Source organism: Schistocerca piceifrons, chromosome 7 (assembly GCF_021461385.2).
Source record: "Schistocerca piceifrons isolate TAMUIC-IGC-003096 chromosome 7, iqSchPice1.1, whole genome shotgun sequence".
Classification (NCBI taxonomy): Eukaryota; Metazoa; Arthropoda; class Insecta; order Orthoptera; family Acrididae; genus Schistocerca; species Schistocerca piceifrons.
In genome coordinates, this window is record NC_060144.1 from 124643842 (window position 1) to 124668192 (window position 24351).

Genomic DNA, 24351 nt, shown 5'->3' on the forward strand with positions numbered 1-24351 from the left:
GCAGAGAGGAAAAGACAACTTTTTTGGTAGGAAAGCAAAAGAACATCTAAATAGATTGTCTGTGCCATTACAGAAAAACGTAACTGAACACCTTAACAGCTTTTATAGCAATATGACTGAATATCTGCAAAGAAAGGTATGATAGATGACAGCCCCTATTCATTCCAGCATTTTCTCCACAGGAAGGGACCGAGTTCAAAGATTATGAAAAGGCTGTAGAACTTTCTCACCTAAGTGAAAATATTTGCATAGATTACTTATATGAGGAGTTCACCAGTCATAGAGATTACCTTAGCAGTAGTGTGAACAAAGACTTTGATTGTGTTGCAAACTGGCTTAAATACTTTTCTTCGGTAACTGAACAAGGAGTAACAAATATTTCCAAAATGATAGAATTTTTGTTCAGTATCCCTGGCTCCAGCGTCTTTGTGGAGCGAATCTTTTAATTCACGAAGAATAAGTGGTGTAACAGCAAATTAACTGGAAGCAGAACTCCAGGTGACAGTAAGCTATGAAAGCAGGCAGGGTTTAGAATTTTTTAAATTTGCAAAGAGTGGTTTTCAACTATTATGAAGTGCCAAAATTTGAGTGAAATATAATATCAATCTCAATCTTATACAGTAGCCCTTGAAAATCATAAGTATGTACATTTTGTGTTCTTTGGTCGTGTACTTCCGTGCTATTGATACCTTTTGCACTCTATTAAATACATGGAAGGGTTAGGTAATTTTTGTGGGTATTTTAGTTTTGAAACTATTGTTGTAAAGAAATTACGACTCATCACACCGTATTGTATTTTACAAAATCTGGAATTCCTAGGGTGTAGTGTGTTGACTGGAGATTTGGGGGGATAGTCCCCTACTTGAAGCTCTTTGGCATTTTACTACACCCCACGAAGCTTTGATACACTACACACATATTTTTTGTTGGACATGGAGTATAAACCTGATATAGACTATGGCATAGTCTCACAAGACATGTAATATCAAGGACACTGGACAAAAATATTAGACACACTCAAGAAATGTCACACTGAGAATGTCTAGTAGTGTCTGTGCCCTTGATAATTCCCTCAATTTTGCAAGCAAGACAGTCCATGAGGTCCTGTAGGTACCAAATTGCGTGTATGTTTGTTGATTGCTGTATTTCACCTACTGTTGGATAAATCTCAGAAATTTTCTACGGGATTAGCATCGGATAATTTAGCTAACCAGTCGAGGTATGACAGACTGCCCGATTATTCAGCAAACCAGGAATGTACGTGTGCATCCCTGTAAAAATGATTGTAGTCATCTTGCAAGACAGGAGTTTCCATAGCATGCTTACCATGAAGACATGGAAGTGATGGTTGATAATATTAAAATAAACGTTGTGGTTCATGTACACAGGAACTGGAGTGAATGAAAGTAGTAGGGCAAAGTATGTATGGCCCCACTTTCCATTATTGCCAAATTTATTCAAGATGGCGGATACAAGATGGCGGCGATGGATATGGCAACATCGCAGTGACGTCATGGCGCAAAGTTCAAATTTTGGCGGGAAAAAGAGGTCAATTGGGCTACCTCCGCTAACTTAACACCCTCCCCTCCCCACTCCCCCAGAAAATGGTGGGAAGTACAAAATCCATCAGGACAATGAAACACACCAGAGCTAGCTTCACCAACCTAAGAAAATGACAGGAAAATAACTAATTTGGGCTATCTCCACTAACATAAGTCATCCAACTGCCACCTCTTAATAGGTATCAGCAGGAAAAAGATTTAGTTTGTGCTGGATAGGATGGACATATGTCTTTATTTAAACAGTTTGAGGCAGTGCCTCCATCTAGTGTGTTCACCATGAGGTTGGAAGTCCAAGTGACCTAGTACACAGTACCGCCACCAGAGCGTGCTATCGTCCCTTTTGTGACATAATCCTAGATGGGGGTCTGGGGGAAAATGGCGGGAAAAGGACTCAGCCTGTGCTGGGCTGCTCGAGAGAGAAAGGAGTGTGCTTTATTTAGTTTGGAACAATTTATTTAGGGATGGATTTCAAATAGTATATTTATTATACTGATACAAAACACTTGCTCTGACACACTTGGGATCACACCACATAGCACACAAAGCTTCAAACTACTTGTGAATCACCAAAAGAATGCAGTACACTGATGTACAGACACACAAACAACTCATAAATTACCAAAATAATGCATTGCACACCCCCAGCCATGCTGGGCAGGTAAGCACACATGCATGGCTACACGCATCTTGCGTGTTCCATTAGGATTGCTAGGGACAAAGCAGCCTGTGCTATTCTGGGAATCAATGGAACGGATTTCTGCAGTGTCTGCGAGGGTGAGTCGCTTGGCAATTAGGTCTTCACTGCAGGTAGAGAGAGGGATCATGCCAGCAGCGGTGAACACGTGCACGTATTCCAGAGGGTGACTTGGCACTTATTTACATAGGGATGTGACACTCGAAGAACTCTAACTGTAGACACGACTTTTAAATGTCGTCGACAGATGCACAAGAGCAAACGGCTAGCGTTCCGGCACTGGCTTGCATCCAGCTGGCCCTGGAAAGCATGTCCATACGTTGCAGCCTCTGTCAGATGCGGTTGGTGATAGTTCAAAAGCGTTTTTTACGTGCACTGAGCGTTTGTGCAATGGATTATTTTCGGCTGATTTAGCGTTGTGAGCATTACACATGCATTATCTTTTGACAATTTACGAGTTGTTTTGGTGTCTGTTGCATTATTTTGTGTACAGGTGTGCAGTGCATGATTTTGACAGTTGATGATTAGCAAACGTTTTTGCAGAGTATTTTAGATGCATCATTTTGACAATTTATGAGTTGTTTGCCTCTGCACATCAATGTAATGCATTATTTCGGTGATTTACCTAGGTCTGTAGACTGTGTAGTGCATTATTTTGACAGTTTACAATTAGTGAGCTGTCTGCAGAGCGTTTTACATGCATTATTTCGGTGATCTACGAGTAGCTTGAAGCTCTGTAGGCTGTGCAATGCATTATTTCGGTAATTTACGAGTGGTTTGCGTGTCTGTTCATCAGTGTACGGCATTCTTTCAGTGATTCATAAGTAGTTTGAAGCTCTGTGTGCTGTGTAATGTGACACCAAGCACATCAGAGCCAGGGTTATGTATCAGTGTAGTAATTATACTATGTCAAATCCATCCCTAAATAAATTGTTCCAAAATAAATAAAGTACACTCCTTTCTCTCTCCAGCAGCTCAACACAGGGTGCTTCCTTTTCCCGCCATTTCCCCTCCCTCAGAGCGCGATAATGGATTACATCATGGAAGGGATGACAGTACCCTTTGTTGGCAGTACTGTGTACTAGGTCATTGGACTCCCAACCTCATGGTGAACACATCTCATTGAGTCACTGCCTGAAATTGTTTAACTAAAGACTGTTTAAGTAAAGACATTCATCCATCCTATCCAGCACAGGCTGCATCCTTTTTTCCGCCGATTCCTAGGAAGAGGTGGCGGTCAGATGACTTAAGTTAGTGGAGGTAGACCAAGTGAGCTATTTTCCCGCCATTTTCTTAGGTTATTGGAAGTATCTGTGGTATGTTGCTTTGTCCTGCTGGAATTTGAACTTCCTGCCATTTTTTGAGGGTGGGGATGATATGAGGGGAGGGGAGGAATTGGGTTAGTCGACGTAGCCCAATTGACCTACGTACGTAATAACTACGATATCTATACGCATAGCATATCACTTTTGTTTATTACGAGGTAAGTACATTGACTTCTACAGAACTTTGCTTACAGACGACGATAATAACTACACTTAGCACATTTTTACCGTTAAGTAGTGACAGAGATTATCTTACAACAAGACGCACAGTTTAGCGCTACAGTACACGTATTTGAGTGATTAATTTTGTACTTATAACATTTATTTTTAAAGATTTTTGAATTACAATGATACAAAGGTTTTCCGTGATACATTTCATTCCATTGCTGTAATCTGTAACACCTGAGTGTATAATTACATTAATCCTCAGGGGGGTACACGCTTACTTTGTGTACCATGTGTTTGGCAAGCACAAGGAGCCCTAGCTAATATGGTATTTGCTTATACAACTTTACACATCGGTACCATGTTTATCTAACACATAAATTACACAGCTATCTGCCAATATTTGAACCTGCTGCCATGACAGCATTGCTATGTGGCCATGTCTACCACCGCCGTCTTGGATCCACCAACTTGAATAAATTTGGCAACAATGGAGTGTGGTGCCATACATAATTTGCCCTACTACTAATGAGCCGAATTGATGGTACAGAAAACATCAGAAAAACATCACAGAACCGTATCTGACCTGAACTACACCCTCCCTCCCCAGACTTCGGGTAGATCACCTCTCTGGCTCATCCGTGCACTGGCGTCATTTGACCACACGCAAAATCGCGGTTCTTGAGACCACATTACATGCCTCCAGTCAGCTACTGTTCAGTTTCTGTGTTGTTTCGCTTACTGAAATCCTGTGGCTGTATGTACAACAGTGAGCAGTGACTTTTTGGGAGGCGCTCAACTCCAAATGTTATTTGGATACAGTTCCCTTGGCAATATTCGCTCGGAAACTTGTTGAGGTGGACCTGCATTCACTGACAACAGAAAGATAGAAACAACACTCTGCTCTTAGCAACAGGCCAGTCCACCAACGCCACCACTTTGACTGTCTTCAGTCTTCCTTGTATTTCGTCATAGGAAATGAAACCGACTCGTCGCAAAGTAAAGCTTGCTACACTTATACCGCTACTCCACATTAACCTGAGGTCTGAACACAATGACGGAGCGAGGTGGCGCAGTGGTTAGCACACTGGACTCGCATTCGGGAGGACGACGGTTCAATCCCGCGTCCGGCCAACCTGATTTAGGTTTTCCGTGATTTCCCTAGATCACTCCAGGCAAATGCCGGGATGGTTCCTTTCAAAGGGCACGGCCGACTTCCTTCCCTATCCTTCCCTAATCCGAGCTTGTGCTCCGTCTCTAATGGCCTCGTTGTCGACGGGACGTTAAACACCAATATCCTCCTCCTCCTCTGAACACAATGCTTCGGACAACAACGCCGAAAGATGACTCTCGAAGTGGTGGAAGAAGACTAGGTCACATATACATGTATGAAATGGGAAATAAAAGTTTGTTATTAATTTTACTCCTCGTATATTAATGAAATAAATTATTTATTAATTTTCCAGCACCAATCAAAGGGTAATTGAGGCAGTTAAGTCTATTGTTTCAAAATTATACTGGCCACAGTCGTCAAGTTTACTAATTTGCGATGTCTTGGTAGCACCGATTTCAGTACCCTGCCTACTCTGTTAGCTTTTCTCACTAACTTTTCTTGAAGATGATTTGCTATGGGGTAGGATTAGTAATGTACAACGCCATGGGGAAATAATAAACCACTGGCCTAAATATGTTTTATGAATTACGTATTCCCAGGAAACATCGTAGCGTATGTAAATTCAGTTACGAACAATCTCTATAGCATTAACATCAGTTAGTAAGTGTCGTTTTACAAGATTGTGGCAGTCCCTTTCGTTACGTGACGCAGCAAACGGCAGAACTCTTTACTTTCCAGACCAGTGCCCATGTAAAGTATGCAGTCTAGAAGTTACGAGCTGAATTAGCTCGTAGTTCTGGCTGGAGTCTCCGAAATCACAGCAGATGCATCGCTTATGACAGCAGCATACAGTGGAACCAAGTGTCGCATACTCCTTCGCCGGTCCACGCCCGTGACTCCTGTTGGCTGCAACTGCAGCCCAATATCTCGCCTCTTCTTCTGGACACCTGCTGCCTGCTTCAGTCACAGAGGACCCACTCTTGGGTCTCTTCCGCCACTAGGCTGCCCCCAACAAGAAACGCTCACATTCGTAGTCTTTTCATGTCCTTTTTCACGTTAATTATTTAGATGCTTGCAAAATTTAGAACAGTACAAAAATTTAGTACTTAATTTCTTTGTCTAAAATAATACATTAAAAACTTATTTAGTAACAAATATAACAGTATAAGAATTAGTATACTACAGTGAAGAACCAAAGAAACTGGTACACCTGCCTAATATCCTGTAGGCCCCCCGCGAACACGCAAAAGTATCGCAACGCGACTTGGCATGGACTCGCCTATGTCTGAAGTAGTGCTGGAGAGAACTGACACCGTGAATCCTACATGACTGTCCACAAATCCGTAAGAGTACGAAGGAGTGGAGATCACTTCTGGACAGCATGTTCCACGGCACCCCAGACATGCTCAATAATGTTCATGGCCGGCCGAAGTGGCCGTGCGGTTAAAGGCGCTGCAGCCTGGAACCGCAAGACCGCTACGGTCGCAGGTTCGAATCCTGCCTCGGGCATGGATGTTTGTGATGTCCTTAGGTTAGTTCGGTTTAACTAGTTCTAAGTTCTAGGGGACTAATGACCTCAGCAGTTGAGTCCCATAGTGCTCAGAGCCATTTGAGCCAATAATGTTCATGTCTGGGGAGTTTGGCTACCTCAAATGGCTCTGAGCACTACGCGACTTAACTTCTGAGGTCATCAGTCGCCTAGAACTTAGAACTAATTAAACTATTCTAAGAACATCACACGCATCCATGCCCGAGGCAGGATTCGAACCTGCGACCGTAGCGGTCGCTCGGTTCCAGACTGTAGCGCCTAGAACCGCACGGCCACTCCAGCCGCCTGGGGAGTTTGGTGGCCAGCGGAAGTGTTTAAACTCCGAAGTGTGCTCGTGGAACCACTCTGTAGCAGTTCTGCCCCTGTGGGGGTGTCGCATTGTCCTGCTGCAATTGCCCAAGTCTGTCGGAATGCACAACGGATATAAATGAATGTTGGTGATCAGATAGGGTGCTTATATACGTCGTAACTAGACGTAGCAGGAGTCCCATATCACTCCAACTGCACAAGCCCCACACCATTACAGAGCCTACACCAGCTCTTACACGTCCATTCCCTCGATACATTTTGAAACGAGACTCGTCCAACCAGGCAACATGTTACCAGTCATCAACAGTCCAATGTCGGTGTTGAGGGGCCCAGGCGAGACGTAAAACTTTGTGTCATGCAGTCATCAAGGGTACAGGGGTGGGCCTTCGGCTCCGAAGGCCCATATCAAATGATGTTTCGTTGAATGGTTCGCTAGCTGACACTTGTTGGTGTCCCAACATTGAAATCTGCAGCAATTTGCGGAAGGATTGCACTTCTGTTAGTTGAACGATTCTCCTCAGCCGTCGTTGGTCCTGTTCATGCATTTTTACGTCTGCAGCGATGTCGGAGATTTGATGTTTTACCGGATTCCCGTTATTCACGGTACACTCGTGAAATGGTCGTACGGGAAAATCCCCACTTCATTGCAACCTCGGAGATGCTGTGTCCCATGGCTCGTGCACCGACTATATCACAACGTTGAAACTCACTTAAATCTTGTGACGGTACAAACACCTGTTACTAGATGAATATTTGTAGTACGCAAGGATTACTTTGTGGAGAGCGAGCGCGCTACATGGAGCGCGATTCGAGATTTGCAACGGTCGCCGGGCGGCCACGTGGCCTGCAGCTTGGGGCAGTGTTTGGTTTTTCGAGCATTACGCGAAAACTATGTAACTTACGGTGAAAAGCGATGCGGCGGTGGTTTGTGGTCAGCAATATAAACCTTCTGAAAATTGATCTTTATTTCAAGTCAAGTGACGCAAAAGTTATAGTAACCTCAGAATCGGTTAATATCACGAACACTGAAAGATTAATAAAAATAGTAAATAAAAACTTACAGGGATGAGTGAGCACCCATTAAAAACGTTTCGTCATAGCGGATCGAGTGCCGTAGTCATATGTTAAGATTCATATATAATTAAGCCCGTAAAGAGCAATAAACAAAGTTTGAGGGAAAATTGTTTATAAAATTCAACAGAAAATTCATGACGTAAAGAACGGCACTATATAATATTTTGGGTAGCATCGCACCTATTTTAAACTAGTTAAGTTATACTATGTACTTAACTTGCAATAGTTTTCATTGTTTGCAAATTATTATTAATATTTTTCGCCCATAATTAATTAATTATTATAGATATGAAGATTTTGAGCAGCGCAATGTATAGATCGCTATAGTTTACGTCTAAAAACGGTGCTATATGCAGTTCTGTGGTAAAACTTTGGAGCACAGATGTCAACTAACAAATATGCGCTAAGTGGCGAAATTTTGCAAAAACTAAAACTTGATTTACGGGCGATAGAATGATCCTAGAAATTAATGTTGGTAAAATGTACTTTTTAGCGCGGTTACGATGGCGTATTTATTTCTGCCGAGGGATGTATGTATCAAAATTTGTAATCTTAACTGGTGAGACTGGTACTTAAATAACAGGCGGTTGGACATCCGAGCCTATATAAGCGAGCAGCCATCTTGGCCAGAGGTCAGTCGTTGGTCCGTCGTTTTGGAGGGTGGGTGGCGAGCAAGCCCCACTTGAGGGTGGCCCATGTGGTCGCTTGAGAATTCTTTTTCGCGCCGATTTATTTCGACAAAGAGCATTGTTTAAGAGTGCAAGTGTGCAAGCATATATTTGGTGAACTGGAAGTGCTACGATCATTTGTGTGAGTGCGATTTACGAGGTATACATCGTCGTAATTGAACGTGTGTCGAACTGTGATTTCGCGCCAAAACTGTTGGAACAAAAAGGACGTTGGGACTTGTTGTTCTGTTCGAATTGATTCAGTAATTTTAGTTTATAGCAACCTACATTACTGCTATTGGGGGCTCGGAGTCAAATTATTATTAAAGTAAAACTTTAAACCGTCTCACCAGTGCTAATTTCATTGTGTGAAAGAAAAGCACAACGCCAATAAATAGTGATTGAACTGTATCGTGAAAAACTGATTTTTGTATAATAATCGCCTAGTTCTTGTTCCCTACCATAAATTGTACTTATGTCTGGGTGAATAATTAATTCAAAAACTATAACAAATGCACGGGTGTGGAAGTGTACTGATGCACTAAGTGTTGAAATCATCCCCTGAGACTTACGTGAGAGCCAAAATTTGCGATAAAAATTTTAACCAACATTTGTATATGCACATTTCGTGTGAGAACGCCTCAACCGCACCTCTTTATATTTACCGCCCTGTCGCAATCTTGATAACCTGCCATTATAGCAGCAATAATCGATCTAACAACTGCGCCAGACACTTGTTGTCTTATATAGGTGTTGCCGACAGTAGTGCCATATTCTGACTGTTTATTTATCTCTGTATTTGAATACTCCTGCCCACATAAGTTTCTTTGGCGCTTCAATGTAATGTAACAGGTATCTGTCTGAATTTGGCTCTCTGGTTTTCTGCGAATGACAAGCTCCTCGTCTGAACATCTCGGTGAAGCTACTAGGTTTTTATTATCTGCATAAAAACTCGAAGGTGTCTATCTTTACACCCTTCAACAATATTGCGCCATATTTGATTCATTTAAGGTAAAAATATTGTATAAAAATTCAACAGAACTGTTACATTACTTTTAAACCTCTTGAAACATCCCCTTAGAAAAATTTATGAGTTACTGTGCTGGTAAACCTCTTACGTTATTTGATTTTCAAACAGCTGAGCAAATCTGAACGTACTCAGACATTTCTCTCTTTCTGATCAGCACTAAACTGCCACACAATTTTTTTTTAAGCGCAACGCAATCTGACTGTCAATAATCCCTACAAAAGAGTGTCCCTGACTAACAATAACCTTTACCTTTCATGATTCACTTACCTCACAGAAATCTTCGTTACTCGAACTACTCCAATACAGCGAGCGCCAATACTGCCAGCTAAATAAAAGATTCTAACTACTGAAGGCATTAACTACCGATAGGCATACTTAGCAAATGAAAGATTATGATAGAAAACAAACAATGTATTTACCTTAATAGTGTTCAAAAGTCATAATATATATACCAGTTCATGGCATCCAGTCTTACAAATTTCGTTTTTCTGACGGACACGCGTCCAGATCGTCCGCTCTCTAAACCCTGCCATCTCTCTCCCCACATCCACCATTGCTGGCGGCTCACCTCCAACTGCGCAACGCTACGCGCTGATCACATCCAACTGCCCAACACTACAGCAGCAAATATTCCAACAATGCAAGCCAGCTGCAGACTGTACACAGCACAGTCAGTGATTTTCATACAGAGCGCTACGTGGCGTTACCAACATAAAAACCTAAACAGCCTACTTATACTCTGTCTCCCTATGTGACCTGATGTTTTCTTGTCGTATTCCTAACTTCCAGTATTCTCTGGTGTCTGGTAGAGTCACATCGTAATTATTCTCCGATGTTTCAGCAAACAGACGTGTTTCTATCGTGAGGTGGTCCCTGATGACTGCTGCTCCGCTCCAGTCGGCTTCCTTGATATGCTGCCCGTTACCCCTTCCACCTCTCGCCTCTTATTGCCACAAAGTAAATTTTCCACTGCGTGCCATAGTTAGCAATACAGGAGCAGCAACATACGGCTTGGCCAAACGACTGACTGCCTTCTTAACACCCTCTGTGGGGAAATGCGAATATCAAATCCGCAACTCCATTCAAGTACAAGAACTTTGAGTCAATGATAGTGACGTTTTGATGGGTCTCAATGAAGTATGCCTCTTCACTGGGGCAACAATGACGGACTCCACGGAACCATTCATCAGGAAATTTGACCCCAACCTGTCAGCACTCTTCGAGATTGTGCTTACTTCAATGTACCTCCTGTTCAGTGGAAATTGTTATGAACAGAGAGACTGCGTTGCCATGGGATGTCCCCTGTCGCTAGTTGTGGCGAATTATGTTGTGACTTAGCACGACAGCCAAGTCACAACGAGAGGAAGCCGAAAGGCACGCGTTAAGCTCACGCAGATTGGCGTGAGGTCTGGAACAGTAAAAGGAAATGAGAACTTAGAAAATGGACGCAGTTGCTGTAATACTTAACTTTAATCCACATTTGTAGAACATCGCTCTTGATGATACATGCTTCACATAATATTAATTATCAATTGAATACGGCGCCTTGCTAGGTCGTAGCAAATGTAGCTGAAGGCTATGCTAACTATCGTCTCGGCAAATGAGAGCGTATTTGTCAGTGAACCATTGCTATGAACGTCGGCTGTACAACTGGGGCGAGTGCTAGTACGTCTCTCTAGACCTGCCGTGTGGTGGCGCTCGGTCTGCTATCACTGACAGTGGCGACACGCGGATCCGACGTATACTAATGGACCGCGGCCGATTTAAAGGCTACCACCTAGCAAGTGTGGTGTCTGGCGGTGACACCACAAATTATTTCGAGGAAAAGGTGCTAGAACAATTCCAACAAAAAATGACTTGTTTTTATCGTTTTATGGATGACTTGTATGTCGTCTAGTCACATGGACGTAACACTTTAAGTGAATTTCTCAATCAACTGAATTCACTGGACACCAAAATACCGTTTACTATGGAAGTGGAACAGACGCGCGGAGTGGACGCGCGGTTTGAGGAGCCATATCATCCGGCCGGGGAGGCTGAGCGGTTCTAGGCGCTACAGTGTGGAACCGCGCGACCGATATGGTCGCAGGTTCGAATCCTGCCTCGGGCATTGATGTGTGTGGTGTCTTTAGGTTAGTTAGATTTAATAAGTTCTAAGTTCTAGGGGACTGATGACCTTAGAAGTTAAGTCCCATAGTGCTCAGAACCATTTTTTTTAGCCATGTCATGGTTTCCGTGGCCTCTCCCGCTGGAGGTTCGGGTCCTCCGTCGGGCATGGGTGTGTGTGTGTGTTGTTCTTAGATTAATTTTTGTTTTGGTAGTGTGTAAGTCTAGGGATGGATGACCTCAGAAGTTTGGCCACACACACATTTTGAAGTGGGACCTCCCATTTCTTGACATCCTAGTGAAACAAGAACCAGATGGCAAACCAGGAAACAGTGTGTACAGAAAACCATTACACGCTGATCTGTATCCGCATAAATCCAGTACTCAGTATTCAATGAACTGTGGACAAAGCCCGACCAACAGGCATGAAATGCATTGACCAAAGATGATAGTACACTGAGAATGTCTAGTTTCTAGTGGAAATCTAGATCTGCCAATAAAAATTCCAAAGGACGACTGATAGCTGAAATCTATTATTTACAAATGTCCGACTTCATGTTTACATTTTATTTTCTTATAGTTTCTGAACAGTGGCGTCCTTCCCCGATCATTTTATTTATCTCGGTTCCATATAAAGCTAAACAGCTTCGTCGCGGGTGAATGTTCGGTAGTATCACCAGATCTCGATTTAAAAATAAGTTAATGCGGAACCTAGAACGTAAAAGAAATTATGGTAAGAGCTTTAGAAAAAGCTTACCTTTGATTTCATCGAATATTTGAATACTGTTCCTTATTTACCGTAGGAACTGTACACTAAGTTTGAGTTTGGGATAATTATGGAAGTAATAGGTGTAATACTATCGTCTTTACTTTTTTCTTGCGCTTTAGTTTCGAAAAAATTTGCTTCATTATTTTGAAGTGGTAATACAAAAAGATAAGGGGTTGTATTCGATAGAAAGAGTTAATTTTAGTCCGAGATAGTGGCTGCAAGCAATAGTTATACACTGATAAGCCAGAACATTATAACTACTGCCCAGTGCGGCGTTGGATGTAGCCTGGTGGCGTTGCAGGGTCTTGACACAGTAAGGAAAGTATATAAGAGGATCAAAGACGATGTGGAATCATTCCAGCCATCACGTGGGCCGCAAATGGGTGAAACTTTCCCGTCTCCTCTATATCTCTTTTGTTACCCAACCTGCCCTTCTAGAATAACCTATGAAACCTTCCCTTAGGATTTCTATCTCTTGCTTAATAATGACAAATGAGATCTTCCCTTTGAAATAAATTCTCTTTCTCAATCTTCGCATACAAATTTAAATGTTGCTTATTAAAAGTGATTTTATGATTATTTTGACGAAACATAGAATGTGTCGTCGTCGTGGCCGTCAGTCGTTACCTGCAATAACCCAAAATTGTTCCTTACCTTTTTTTACTATTACTGGATCGCCATCTGACTGCTACATCGAACTGCGACATGAATATACTTATTCCGTTTTACTATACTATATTAGCTGCTGATGGGCTGTCATAATAAGTGGCTGTATTTATTACCAAAGCTGACGTTATTACTTAATAGCAAAGCTGACGTTATTCTTTAATTAATTTGACTGAAGTTACGTAATACATAAACTTTTTCTTGACAACAATAAAATTTTGCAAAGTTTTACGTTTATGGTTTTTTGGATGGATTATAATCAGTAATGCAATATTGCTGGCAAAAATTAATTATATTCTGAAAACGAATCTTCAAATATTTACTGTTGGTAATGAAGTGATTTTACAAACGTTCAAATGGGACTTCCTTTTTACAAAATATTACAACTAGCATTGCGCAAACATACCTTCAGTAGCCTTGAGTTTCTCAAAAAAATTATTCAATAATATTATATTAACAGAATCTTCCGTCGGTTCTTGATAGTACAACATTATAATAAATGAAAAGCTCCAGTTTGCTTTTGTTCTACAATATTACTTTTATTATTAACCGGTTTTCGGCCATCTTCAGACATTTACTGAGTATTTACTGAACATTATCACCAAGGAAGTTAAATGTTAGCAAACAACATTGGAAGAGAAGTAACACATCTAGACTGAAATAGAAACATACAGTAAGTAACATCTTTGCAATGAAAAAGTAAAAACTGAACAGTCCATTAATAACAATGGAGTAGACAGGAAAAACTTTAGCACAAAATAGGAATAGCATGCCTACATAACAGTTTCTATTAATAAACAAAACTAAAAAAATAAAATAAAGTTAATACTAGACAAGGCTGCATTAGGAGGTATGAAACATGGAGAGTGATACACAACCAATTAAAAGAAGAGACAATTATCAGTGTAAATACAGAATACATAAGAAACTTAAGCAATATCAATAAGATCAACAGAAATAAAAAAATGCAGGAAAATGGAGGTGTTTGAGGAAACCTACAGTTTGAGAGTGTGGTGGTACCGCATTTTAAAATTAACATTATAATCAAAGCAGTGGCCATGTAACAGTTTTCATTAAATAAATGAGCAAAGTAAAACATGAACAGTATTTGATGAGACAACTACAATGGGTGTTAAACATGGACAGTAATACAAGTACCAGTTAAAAGAAAGCCTTAACTATTGAGACTACAGTCTGTGTGGAATCCAAAGACAACTTCGACAAAACAAAACAACTTAATGCATACAGGAAAATGGGAATATGTAGGAAGAGAGAGTCTGGTAAGTAACGAACAACAAAGATGATTATATGAAGTTTAGGAGAGGGGAAGTGTTGAACTGTATCTGGTCATTTACGATGAGATCTGGACTGTGAGCAAGATGTTTGTTAATTTCCAGGGCTTCCAGCAGGTTGAGTTTACGGCCTTTGTTTGGTAATTAAAGTACATGGGACACTGGCTGGTAGTTGTCACCCTCACTCAGTACATGCTCAGCAAATGCAGAGTCTGAATTCTGCAACCTCCAGCTGCGTTCATGTTCAGCCAGCCTAGTTGATATGTCTCTGCCTGACTGACCAATGTAAAATTTGTCACAATCAAAACAGGTGATTTTGTATATCACACTGTTGGCTAATAACTGGATCTTGTCTTTGCTATTAAAAACACACTGGGCTGTCGTGTTCCTGACATAGTAGGAAAGCCTATACTCGCAGAATTTCAGTGTTTTGGCTACAATCTGTAATACCTGACCTAGAAATGGTAGTGTACACCATTTCTTGCAGAGAGTGGATGGTTCAAATGGCTCTGAGCACTATGGGACTTAACAGCTGAGGTCATCAGTCCCCTAGAACTTAGAACTACTTAAACCTAACTAACATAAGGACATCACACACATCCATGCCCGAGGCAGGATTCGAACCTGCAACCGTAGCGGTTGCAACTGATGCGCCTAGAACCGCTCGGCCACTCCGGCCGGCAGACAGTGGATGGGGAAGGAGGTGGGGCATAGAGGAGGGGTATAATTTTCCGTTTTTGTTTCCTGTGCAAGATGTGGCCAATAAGAACTAGATTGTAGCCACTGGCTGTGGCAATAAATTTTATTGTATCTAACTCTGCTTTAAAATCCTCTCTGAACATGGGGATAGATATGAGACGGACTGGAAAGCTGCATGTTTGTGAGCTATGGGGTGTTGTGAGCAGGAAGGTATTACTGTGTCTGTAGTTGTTGTTTTTCTGTAAATTTTGAAACAACGTGTGTGTGTGTGTGTGTGTGTGTGTGTGTGTGTGTGTGTGTGTGTGTGTGTGTACTTATGTCAATGGTGAGATCTAAGAAGTTTATGGATTTGTTGCCAATCTCCATAGTGAACTGGATATTTTTATGTTGACTGCTTAGGTTTTTCAAGAATGTGTTGAGTTGTCTTGTAGTACCAGTCCACATACCCAGGACATCATCTACATATCTCAGCCAGTATTTGATGTTTGCACTCAAAGGTACTGTTTTTAGAATATTTTGTTCAAAATGATCCATAAATATTTCAGCCCACAGTGGACTAAGAGGGGAACCCATAGCTAAGCCATCTAATTTTTTATAAAGAGTCCCTTTGAACTGGAAATAGTTCTGTGTGAGGCATGTCTGTGTGGCCAGTCGCAAGTCATTCTGTTCTACAGGATTGACATTAGACATGTGCATCAGCTTTGTCAGAATTGAATGCATTGATATTCTGACAAAGCTGATGCACAAGTCTAATGTGAAGTCTGTAGAACTGAACGACTTGAGACTGGCCACACAGACATGCCTCACACACAACTATTTCCAGTTCCAAGGGACTCTTTATAAAGCGATGCCCAAGCGAGAGTTTAAGAACACCACTGCGAGCGAGCTTGATGTGCATGCTGGCTGCCTATAGTGTACGACTACTCGCCGCTCTGCTTGCAGTGCGTGACGTGTGTTTGTGTGGTCGGTGTGCCGGCAGGGTCCCGGCGACGGGGCGGCGCCGTGGGCGGCGGGCCTGCTGTTCGCGGCCCACCCGGTGCACACGGAGGCCGTGGCGGGTCTGGTGGGACGCGCCGACGAAGGCGCCGCCCTGCTGCTGCTGCTGGCGCTGCTGCTGCACGAGGCGCATTGCCGCCGCAGGCGCGCAGCTCCACCAGGTCAGTGCTGAACCACTAGACCGCACTTAAGACAAGAGTGTCTTTGCGATCGGCGAAATGTTCTCTCGGTATCACCCGAGTCTTGGCGTCGTGTTGTCGCATTCATTCCTACGTGTCACCTACGGGGGAAGTGTTGCGTTCATGTACAGTTCGGTCCTCTACACTGAGGCGGTGAAATTCATGGGATACTCCCCTCATGTCGTGTCGAACATCCTTTTGCCCGGCGGGCAGCTCTTCGACGTCGCATGGGCTCAACAAGTCGCTAGGAGTCCCCTGCAGAAATATTGAGCCTTGCTGCGTCCATGTTGTTGTTGTTGTTGTTGTGGTCTCCAGTCCTGAGACTGGTTTGATGCAGCTCTCCATGCTACTCTATCCTGTGCAAGCTTCTTCATCTCCCAGTACCTACTGCAACCTACATCCTTCTGAATCTGCTTAGTGTAGTCATCTCTTGGTCTCAGTCTACGATTTTTGCCATCCACGCTGCCCTCCGGTACTAAATTGGTGATCCCTTGATGCCTCAGAATATGCCCTACCTACCGATCCCTTCTTGTAGTCAGGTTGTGCCACAAATTTCTCTTCTCACCAATTCTATTCAATATCTCCTCATTAGTTATGTGATCTACCCACGTAATCTTCAGCATTCTTCTGTAGCACCACATTTCGAAAGCTTCTATTCTCTTCTTGTCCAAACTATTTATCATCCATGTTTCACTTCCATACATGGCTACACTCCATACAAATACTTTCAGAAACGACTTCCTCACACTTAAATCTATACCCGATGTTAATAAATTTCTCTTCTTCAGAAACGCTTTCCTTGCCATTGCCAGTCTACATTTTATATCCTCTCTACTTCGACCATCATCAGTCATTTTGCTCCCCAAATAGCAAAACTCAGTAATTTAAGTGTCTCATTTCCTAATCTAATTCCCTCAGCGTCACCCGACTTAATTCGACTACATTCCATTATCCTCGTTTTGCTTTTGTTGATGTTCATCGTATATCCTCATTTCATGACACTGTCCATTCCGTTCAGCTGCTCTTCTAGGTCCTGTGCTGTCTCTGACAGAATTACAATGTCATCGGCGAACCTCAAGTTTTTATTTCTTCTCCATGGATTGTAATACCTACTCCGAATTGTTCTTTTGTTTCCTTTACTGCTTGCTCAATATACAGATTGAATACCACCAGGGACAAGCTACAACCCTGTCTCACTCCCTTCCCAACCACTGCTTCCCTTTCATGTCCCTCGACTCTTGTAACTGCAATCTGGTTTCTGTACAAATTGTAAATAGCAATTCGCTCCCTGTATTTTACCCGTGCCACCTTCAGAATTTGAAAGAGAGTATTCCAGTCAACATTGTCAAAGGCTTTCTCCAAGTCTACGAATGCTAGAAACGTTGGTTTGCTTTTCCTTTATTATTTTCTAAGATATCTCGTAGGGTCATTACCTCACGTGTTCCAATATTTCTACGGAATCCAAACTGATCTTCCCCGAGGTCGGCTTCTACCAGTTTTTCTATTCGTCTGTAAAGAATTCGCGTTAGTATTTTGCAGCTGTGACTTTTTTAACTGATAGTTCGGTAATTATCATATCTGTCAAGACCTGCTTTCTTTGGGATTGGAATTATTATATTCTTCTTGAAGCCTGAGGGTATTTCGCATCTCTCATACATCTTGCTCACCAGATGGTAGAGGTTTGTCAGCACTGGCTCTCCCAAGGCTGCATCTAAAGTGGTCTATAATTGCATAAGCGTGCCCGTGCAGGATTTTGTACACGATTATATCCCATAAATATTCGACGGAATTAATGTAGGGCGATCTGGGTGGCCAAATCATTTGCTTTGATCACCCACAATGTTCTGCAAAGCAATTTCGAACAACTACGGCCCGGTCACATGGCGCATCTTCATCCATAAAAATTCCACCGTTGTTTGGGAACATGGAGTCCATCGAGGGCTGCACATGGAGTCCATCAAGGGCTGCAAATGGATCAGCTTGCCGAAGATAACCGTTTACAGTCAACAATCAGGTCTGCAAATGGTCCAGGTAGCCGAAGATAAACATTTACAGTCAACAATCGCTTCCGCTCCACCGCAGGACTCAGTATATTCAATGTAAACTCAGCCCAAGCCAATATAGATCCACCAACATCCTGCACGGTCCCTTCTTGACAACTTGGGTGCAGGGCTTCGTGCTGTCCGCGCCACACTCGAAACCTACCGTCAGCTCTAACCAACTGAAATCGAGACTCATCGGTCCAGGCCACGGTTTTCCAGGCGTCTAGGGTCCAACAGGTGTGTTTATGAGCCCAAGAGAGGCGCTGCAGGCGATGTTGTGGTGCTAGCAAAGGCACTCCCGTCGGTCGTCTGCTGCCAGAGCCCGTCAATGCCAAATTTCGCCGCACACTCCTAACGGATTCGTCCGCCTCTGCTCTCAGTCGTTAAGTGAAGGCAGTCGTCCACTGCGTTGTGTAGTGAGAGGTAGAACCTGAAATGTTGTATTCTCGGCACGCTCTTACCACTGTGAATGTCGGAATACTGAATCCTCTAAGGATTTCCGAAATGGAGTGTGCCACGGACGTAGCTCCAACTGCTATTTCCTGTCGTGCGGCCATAATCACTTCGACACTTTGTCACATGAATCACCTAAGTACAATTAACACCTCTGGCAATGAACACCCCTTTATATCTTGTGCCCGCGATACTGCCGCCGTTTGTACACTGCTGGCCATTAAAATTGGTACACCACGAGGATGACGAGTTACAGACGCGAAATTTAACCGACAGAAAGAAGATGCTGTGATGTTCAAATAACTAGCTTTTCAGAGCATTCACACAAGGTTGGCACTGGTGGCGACACCTACAACGTGCTGACATGAGGAAAGTTTCCAACCGATTTCTCATACACAAACAGCAGTTGACCGGCGTTTCCTGGTGAAATTTTGTTGTGATGCTTCGTGTAAGGAGGGGAAATGCGTACCGTCACGTTTCCGACTTTGATAAAGGACGGATTGTAGCCTATCGTGATTGCGGTTTATCGTATCGCGACATTCCTGCTCGCGTTGGTCAAAATCCAATGACCGTTAGCAGAATATGGAATCGGTGGGTTCAGGGGGGTAATACGGAACGCCGTGCTGGATCCCAACGGCCTCGTATCACTAGCAGTCGAGATGGCAGGCATCTTATCCGCATGGCTGTAACGGATCGTGCAGCCACATATCGATTCCTGAGTCAACAGATGGGGACGTTTGCAAGACAACAACCATCTGCACCAACAGTTCGATGACATTTGCAGCAGCATGGACTATCAGCTCGGAGACCATGGCTGCGGTTACCATTGAAGCTGCATCACAGGCAGGAGCGCCTGCGATGGTGTGCTCAACGACGAACCTGGGTGCACGAATGCCAAAACGTCATTTTTTCGGATGAATCCAGGTTCTGTTTACAGAATCATGATGGTCGCATCCGTGTTTGGCGACATCGCGGTGAACGCACATTGGAAACGTGTATTCGTCATCGTCATACTGGCGTATCACCCGGCGTGATGGTATGGGGTGTCAATGGTTACACTTCTCGGTCACCTCTTGTTCGCACTTTCGCCACTTTGAACAGTGGACGTTACATTTCAGATGTGTTACGACCCGTGGCTCTACCCTTCATTCGACCCCTGCGAAACCCTACATTTCAGCAGGATAATGCACGACCGCATGTTGCAGGCCCTGTACGGGCATTTCTGGATACAGATCTCTCACCAGCTGAAAACGTCTCGTCAATGGTGGCCGATCAACTGGCTCGTCACAATACGCCAGTCACTACTCTTCATGAACTGTGGTATCGTGTTGAAGCTGCATGGGCAGCTGTACCTGTACACGCCATCCAAGCTCCTGTCTGACTCAATGCCCAGGCGTATCAAGGCCGTTATTACTGCCAGAGGTGTTTGTTCTGGTTACTGATTTCTCAGGATCTATGCACCCAAATTGCGTGAAAATGTGATCAAATGTCAGTTCTAGCATAATATATTTGTCCAATGAATGTCCGTTTATGATCTGCATTTCTTCTTGGTGTAGCAATTTTAATGGCCAGTAGTGTATGTGTGCATACCGCTACCCCATGACTTTTGCCACTTCAGTGTACAGCAGCAGCCCAACTGCTGTGCCAAAGGCATTCCTCCAGTAGAAATATCGTGATCGGTGGTGCAATTGGGGAGAGGTATGCGACTGGATGGAGGAGGTCCCGGGCGTCGAGATCTGGTGCTGCCTGTCTATTCCGCCAACTTCCTCCACAGCTTTTACATTAACGGGTTTAAGAAGTATTTTTTTAACGTTGGCTGTCCATTCGTCCCGTTTTTTCCGGGACATCCTATTTCTTTCTCAAAATATCCCGCTGTCCCGAAAGTTTCTTTGGGGACGCTCAGATGCCCCACGTTTTCGTGATTCTGCTTGTCCTAAACACAGGGTGATTCTAAAATAATACCACAACTTTAGGAATTTAAAACTCTGCAACGACAAAAGGCAGAGCTAAGCACTATCTGTCGTCGAATTAAGGGAGCTATAAAGTTTCATTTAGTTGTACATTTGTTCGCTTGAGGCGCTGTTGACTAGGCGTCAGCGTCAGTTGATGCTAAGATGGCGACAGCTCAACAGAAAGCTTTTTGTGTTATTGAGTATGGCAGAAGTGAATCGACGACAGTTGTTCAGCGTGCATTTCGAACGAAGTATGGTGTTAAACCTCCTGATAGGTGGTGTATTAAACGTTGGTATAAACAGTTTACAGAGATTGGGTGTTTGTGCAAAGGGAAAAGTTCTGGACGGCCGAGAACGAGTGATGAAAATGTAGCACGCATCCAGCAAGCATTTTTTCGCAGCCCAGGAAAATCGACTCGCAGAGCTAGCAGAGAGCTGCAAATTCCACAGTCAACTGTATGGAGAGTCCTACGAAAAAGGTTAGTTATGAAACCTTATCGTCTGAAATTGGTTCAAGCACTGTCTGCAGCTGATAACAGCCCGTGACAGAGCACTTCATCACTGGCCTCCAAGAAGCCCTGATCTTACCCCCTGCGATTTTTTCTTATGGGGGTATGTTAAGGATATGGTGTTTCAGCCACCTCTCCCAGCCACCATTGATGATTCTAAACGAGAAATAACACCAGCTATCCAAACTGTTACGCCTGATATGCTACAGAGAGTGTGGAACGAGTTGGAGTATCGGGTTGATATTGCTCGAGTGTCTGGAGGGGGCCATATTGAACATCTCTGAACTTGTTTTTGAGTGAAAAAAAAAACCTTTTTAAATACTCTTTGTAATGATGTATAACAGAAGGTTATATTATGTTTCTTTCATTAAATACACATTTTTAAAGTTGTGGTATTCTTTTTGAATCACCCTGTATTTTACGCTACTGAATGTTTGATTTGCAATGTAATGCCCATTGCGCAATTATGTACGCTAGGAAGTGCCACTTGTACAACTTTCTTTACAATCTTTTTTTGAAATTATTATTAATGTTTTACACTGTTGGTAATGACGATTCATACTCACTGTTTGATCATCCAAAACGAAAGTGTATTTTTACAGCAAGGTAACAGAGAGTTTACTGTTACCACTGATAATGGAGAAACTGTAGAATGTACTTTGTACAAATCGTACATTGACCCATGTCAGACCTTCCACCATGTCCAAAAGTAAAGTATGATTTGCACACCGTACAGCATGTTAAGATGGAGAAATATCACGTGAGTGTTCAAACGAAAATGCACATATTAATAAAATACGTAAAAGTGAAAAGCATGGTGATCGTGCAACAGAATAATCTTAAAAAGTTATTTCGGATCATCTGAGTTCGCAATGCAAAGCTAAACTTCTATGCGATATTGCACTGTCTGTGTTGTTCAGACGAACAACGCAATGTTCCTTCAGACATCACCCATATCTGAAGGAACAGGCACTGCAGCGACTAGAGACGTTATGAAATGCATGAAATGTATTCGTAGTTACGGATATAGACAACCATCAGCTGTATAATGGAATGACGACAGTGAAAATTCATGCCGGACCGGGAGTGCCGGCAGGAGTGGCCGTGCGGTTCTAGGCGCTACAGTCTGGAGCCGCGAGACCACTACGGTCGCAGGTTGGAATCCTGCCTCGGGCACGGATGTGTGTGATGTCCTTAGGTTAGTTAGGTTTAAGTAGTTCTAAGTTCTAGGGGACTGATGACCTCAGAAGTTAAGTTCCATAGTGCTCAGAGCCATTTGAACCATTTTTGAACCGGGACTCGAGCCGGGATTCCCTTCTTATCGTGAGCGGTCGCCTTAGGATTTTATTAACAGAGAGCGACTCAAGGCCAGAATGAAACCATGGGTCTACAACCTGCACTCGTACTCTAAAATGCCTCCTCCCCTGTACGGGAATATTCATAATGGATGTAAGAGAGCAGATTGTAGACATGCCGTTGACGACATATGGATGTTTGGTTCTGGCCGAGAGTCATGCTCGGGTAGCCTACATCTACATTTATACTCCGCAAGCCACCCAACGGTGTGTGGCGGAGGGCACTTTACGTGCCACTGTCATTACCTCCCTTTCCTGTTCCAGTCGCGTATGGTTCGCGGGAAGAACGACTGCCGGAAAGCCTCCGTGCGCGCTCGAATCTTTCTAATTTTACATTCGTGATGTCCTCGGGAGGTATAAGTAGGGGGAAGCGATATATTCGATACCTCATCCAGAAACGGACCCTCTCGAAACCTGGACGGCAAGCTACACCGCGATGTAGAGCGCCTCTCTCGCAGAGTCTGCCACTTGAGTTTGCTAAACATCTCCGTAACGCTATCACGCTTACCAAACAACCCTGTGACGAAGCGCGCCGCTCTTCTTTGGGTCTCCTCTATCTCCGCTGTCAACCCGACCAGGTACGGATCCCACACTGATGAGCAATACTGAAGTATAGGTCGAACGAGTGTTTTGTAAGCCACTTCCTTTGTTGGTGGACTATATTTTCTAAGGACTCTCCCAATGAATCTCAACCTGGCACCCGCCTTACCAACAATTAATTTTATATGATCATTCCACTTCAAATCGTTCCACACGCATACTCCCATATATTTTACAGAAGTAACTGCTACCAGTGTTTTTTCCGCTATCATATAATCGTACAATAAAGGATCCTTCTTTCTATGTATTCGCAATACCTTACATTTTTCTATGTTAAGGGTCAGTTGCCACTCCCTGCACAAAGTGCCTATCAGCTGCAGATCTTCCTGCACTTTGCTGCAATCTTCTAATGCTGCAACTTCTCTGTATACTACAGCATCATCCGCGAAAAGCGGCATGGAACTTCCGAGACTATCTACTAGATCAATTATATATATATATATATATATATATATATATATATATATATATATATATATATATATATATATATATATACAGGGTGAGTCACCTAACGTTACCGCTGGATATATTTCGTAAACCACATCAAATACTGACGAATCGATTCCACAGACAGAACGTGAGAAGAGGGGCTAGTGTAATTGGTTAATACAAACCATAAAAAAATGCACGGAAGTATGTTTTTTAACACAAACCTACGTTTTTTTAAATGGAACCCCGTTAGTTTTGTTAGTACATCTGAACATATAAACAAATACGTAATCAGTGCCGTTTGTTGCATTGTAAAATGTTAATTACATCCGGAGATATTGTAACCTAAAGTTGACGCTTGAGTACCACTCCTCCGTTGTTCGATCGTGTGTATCTGAGAGCACCGAATTACGTAGGGATCCAAAGGGAACGGTGATGGACCTTAGGTACAGAAGAGACTGGAACCGCACATTACGTCCACATGCTAACACCTTTTTATGGGTCTTTTTCACTGACGCACATGTACATTACCATGTAGACGTCTCTCCATTTAGAACAGCATGCTGTGTTCTGTTTGCTATAACCTCTTCAATCCAGCCATACAGCTGGTTTGATATTCCGTAGGCTCTTACCTAATGATAAGGCGACTGCTCACGGTAAGAGATCCGTGTTCGACTCCCATCCGGCACTAATTTTCACTGTCGTCATACCATTATACACCTGATGGTTGTCCACAAATGCAACAACGAATACTTTTATCTGAACTTCTATGCCCATCAGTTTTCCACATATAATTTGTGTCTTTTTATTG

General features: G+C 43.0%; 1 protein-coding gene across 1 annotated transcript in view; it reads left to right on the forward strand.

Annotated features, from left to right (window-relative positions):
* Positions 1-24351, forward strand: part of LOC124805498 (protein O-mannosyl-transferase TMTC2-like) — a 941575-nt gene that overhangs the window by 329728 nt on the left and 587496 nt on the right. The window contains exon 4 of the mRNA XM_047266062.1: positions 16002-16179. Within this exon, the coding sequence (XP_047122018.1) occupies positions 16002-16179 (178 nt within the window). The remainder of the gene's footprint in view (positions 1-16001; positions 16180-24351) is intronic.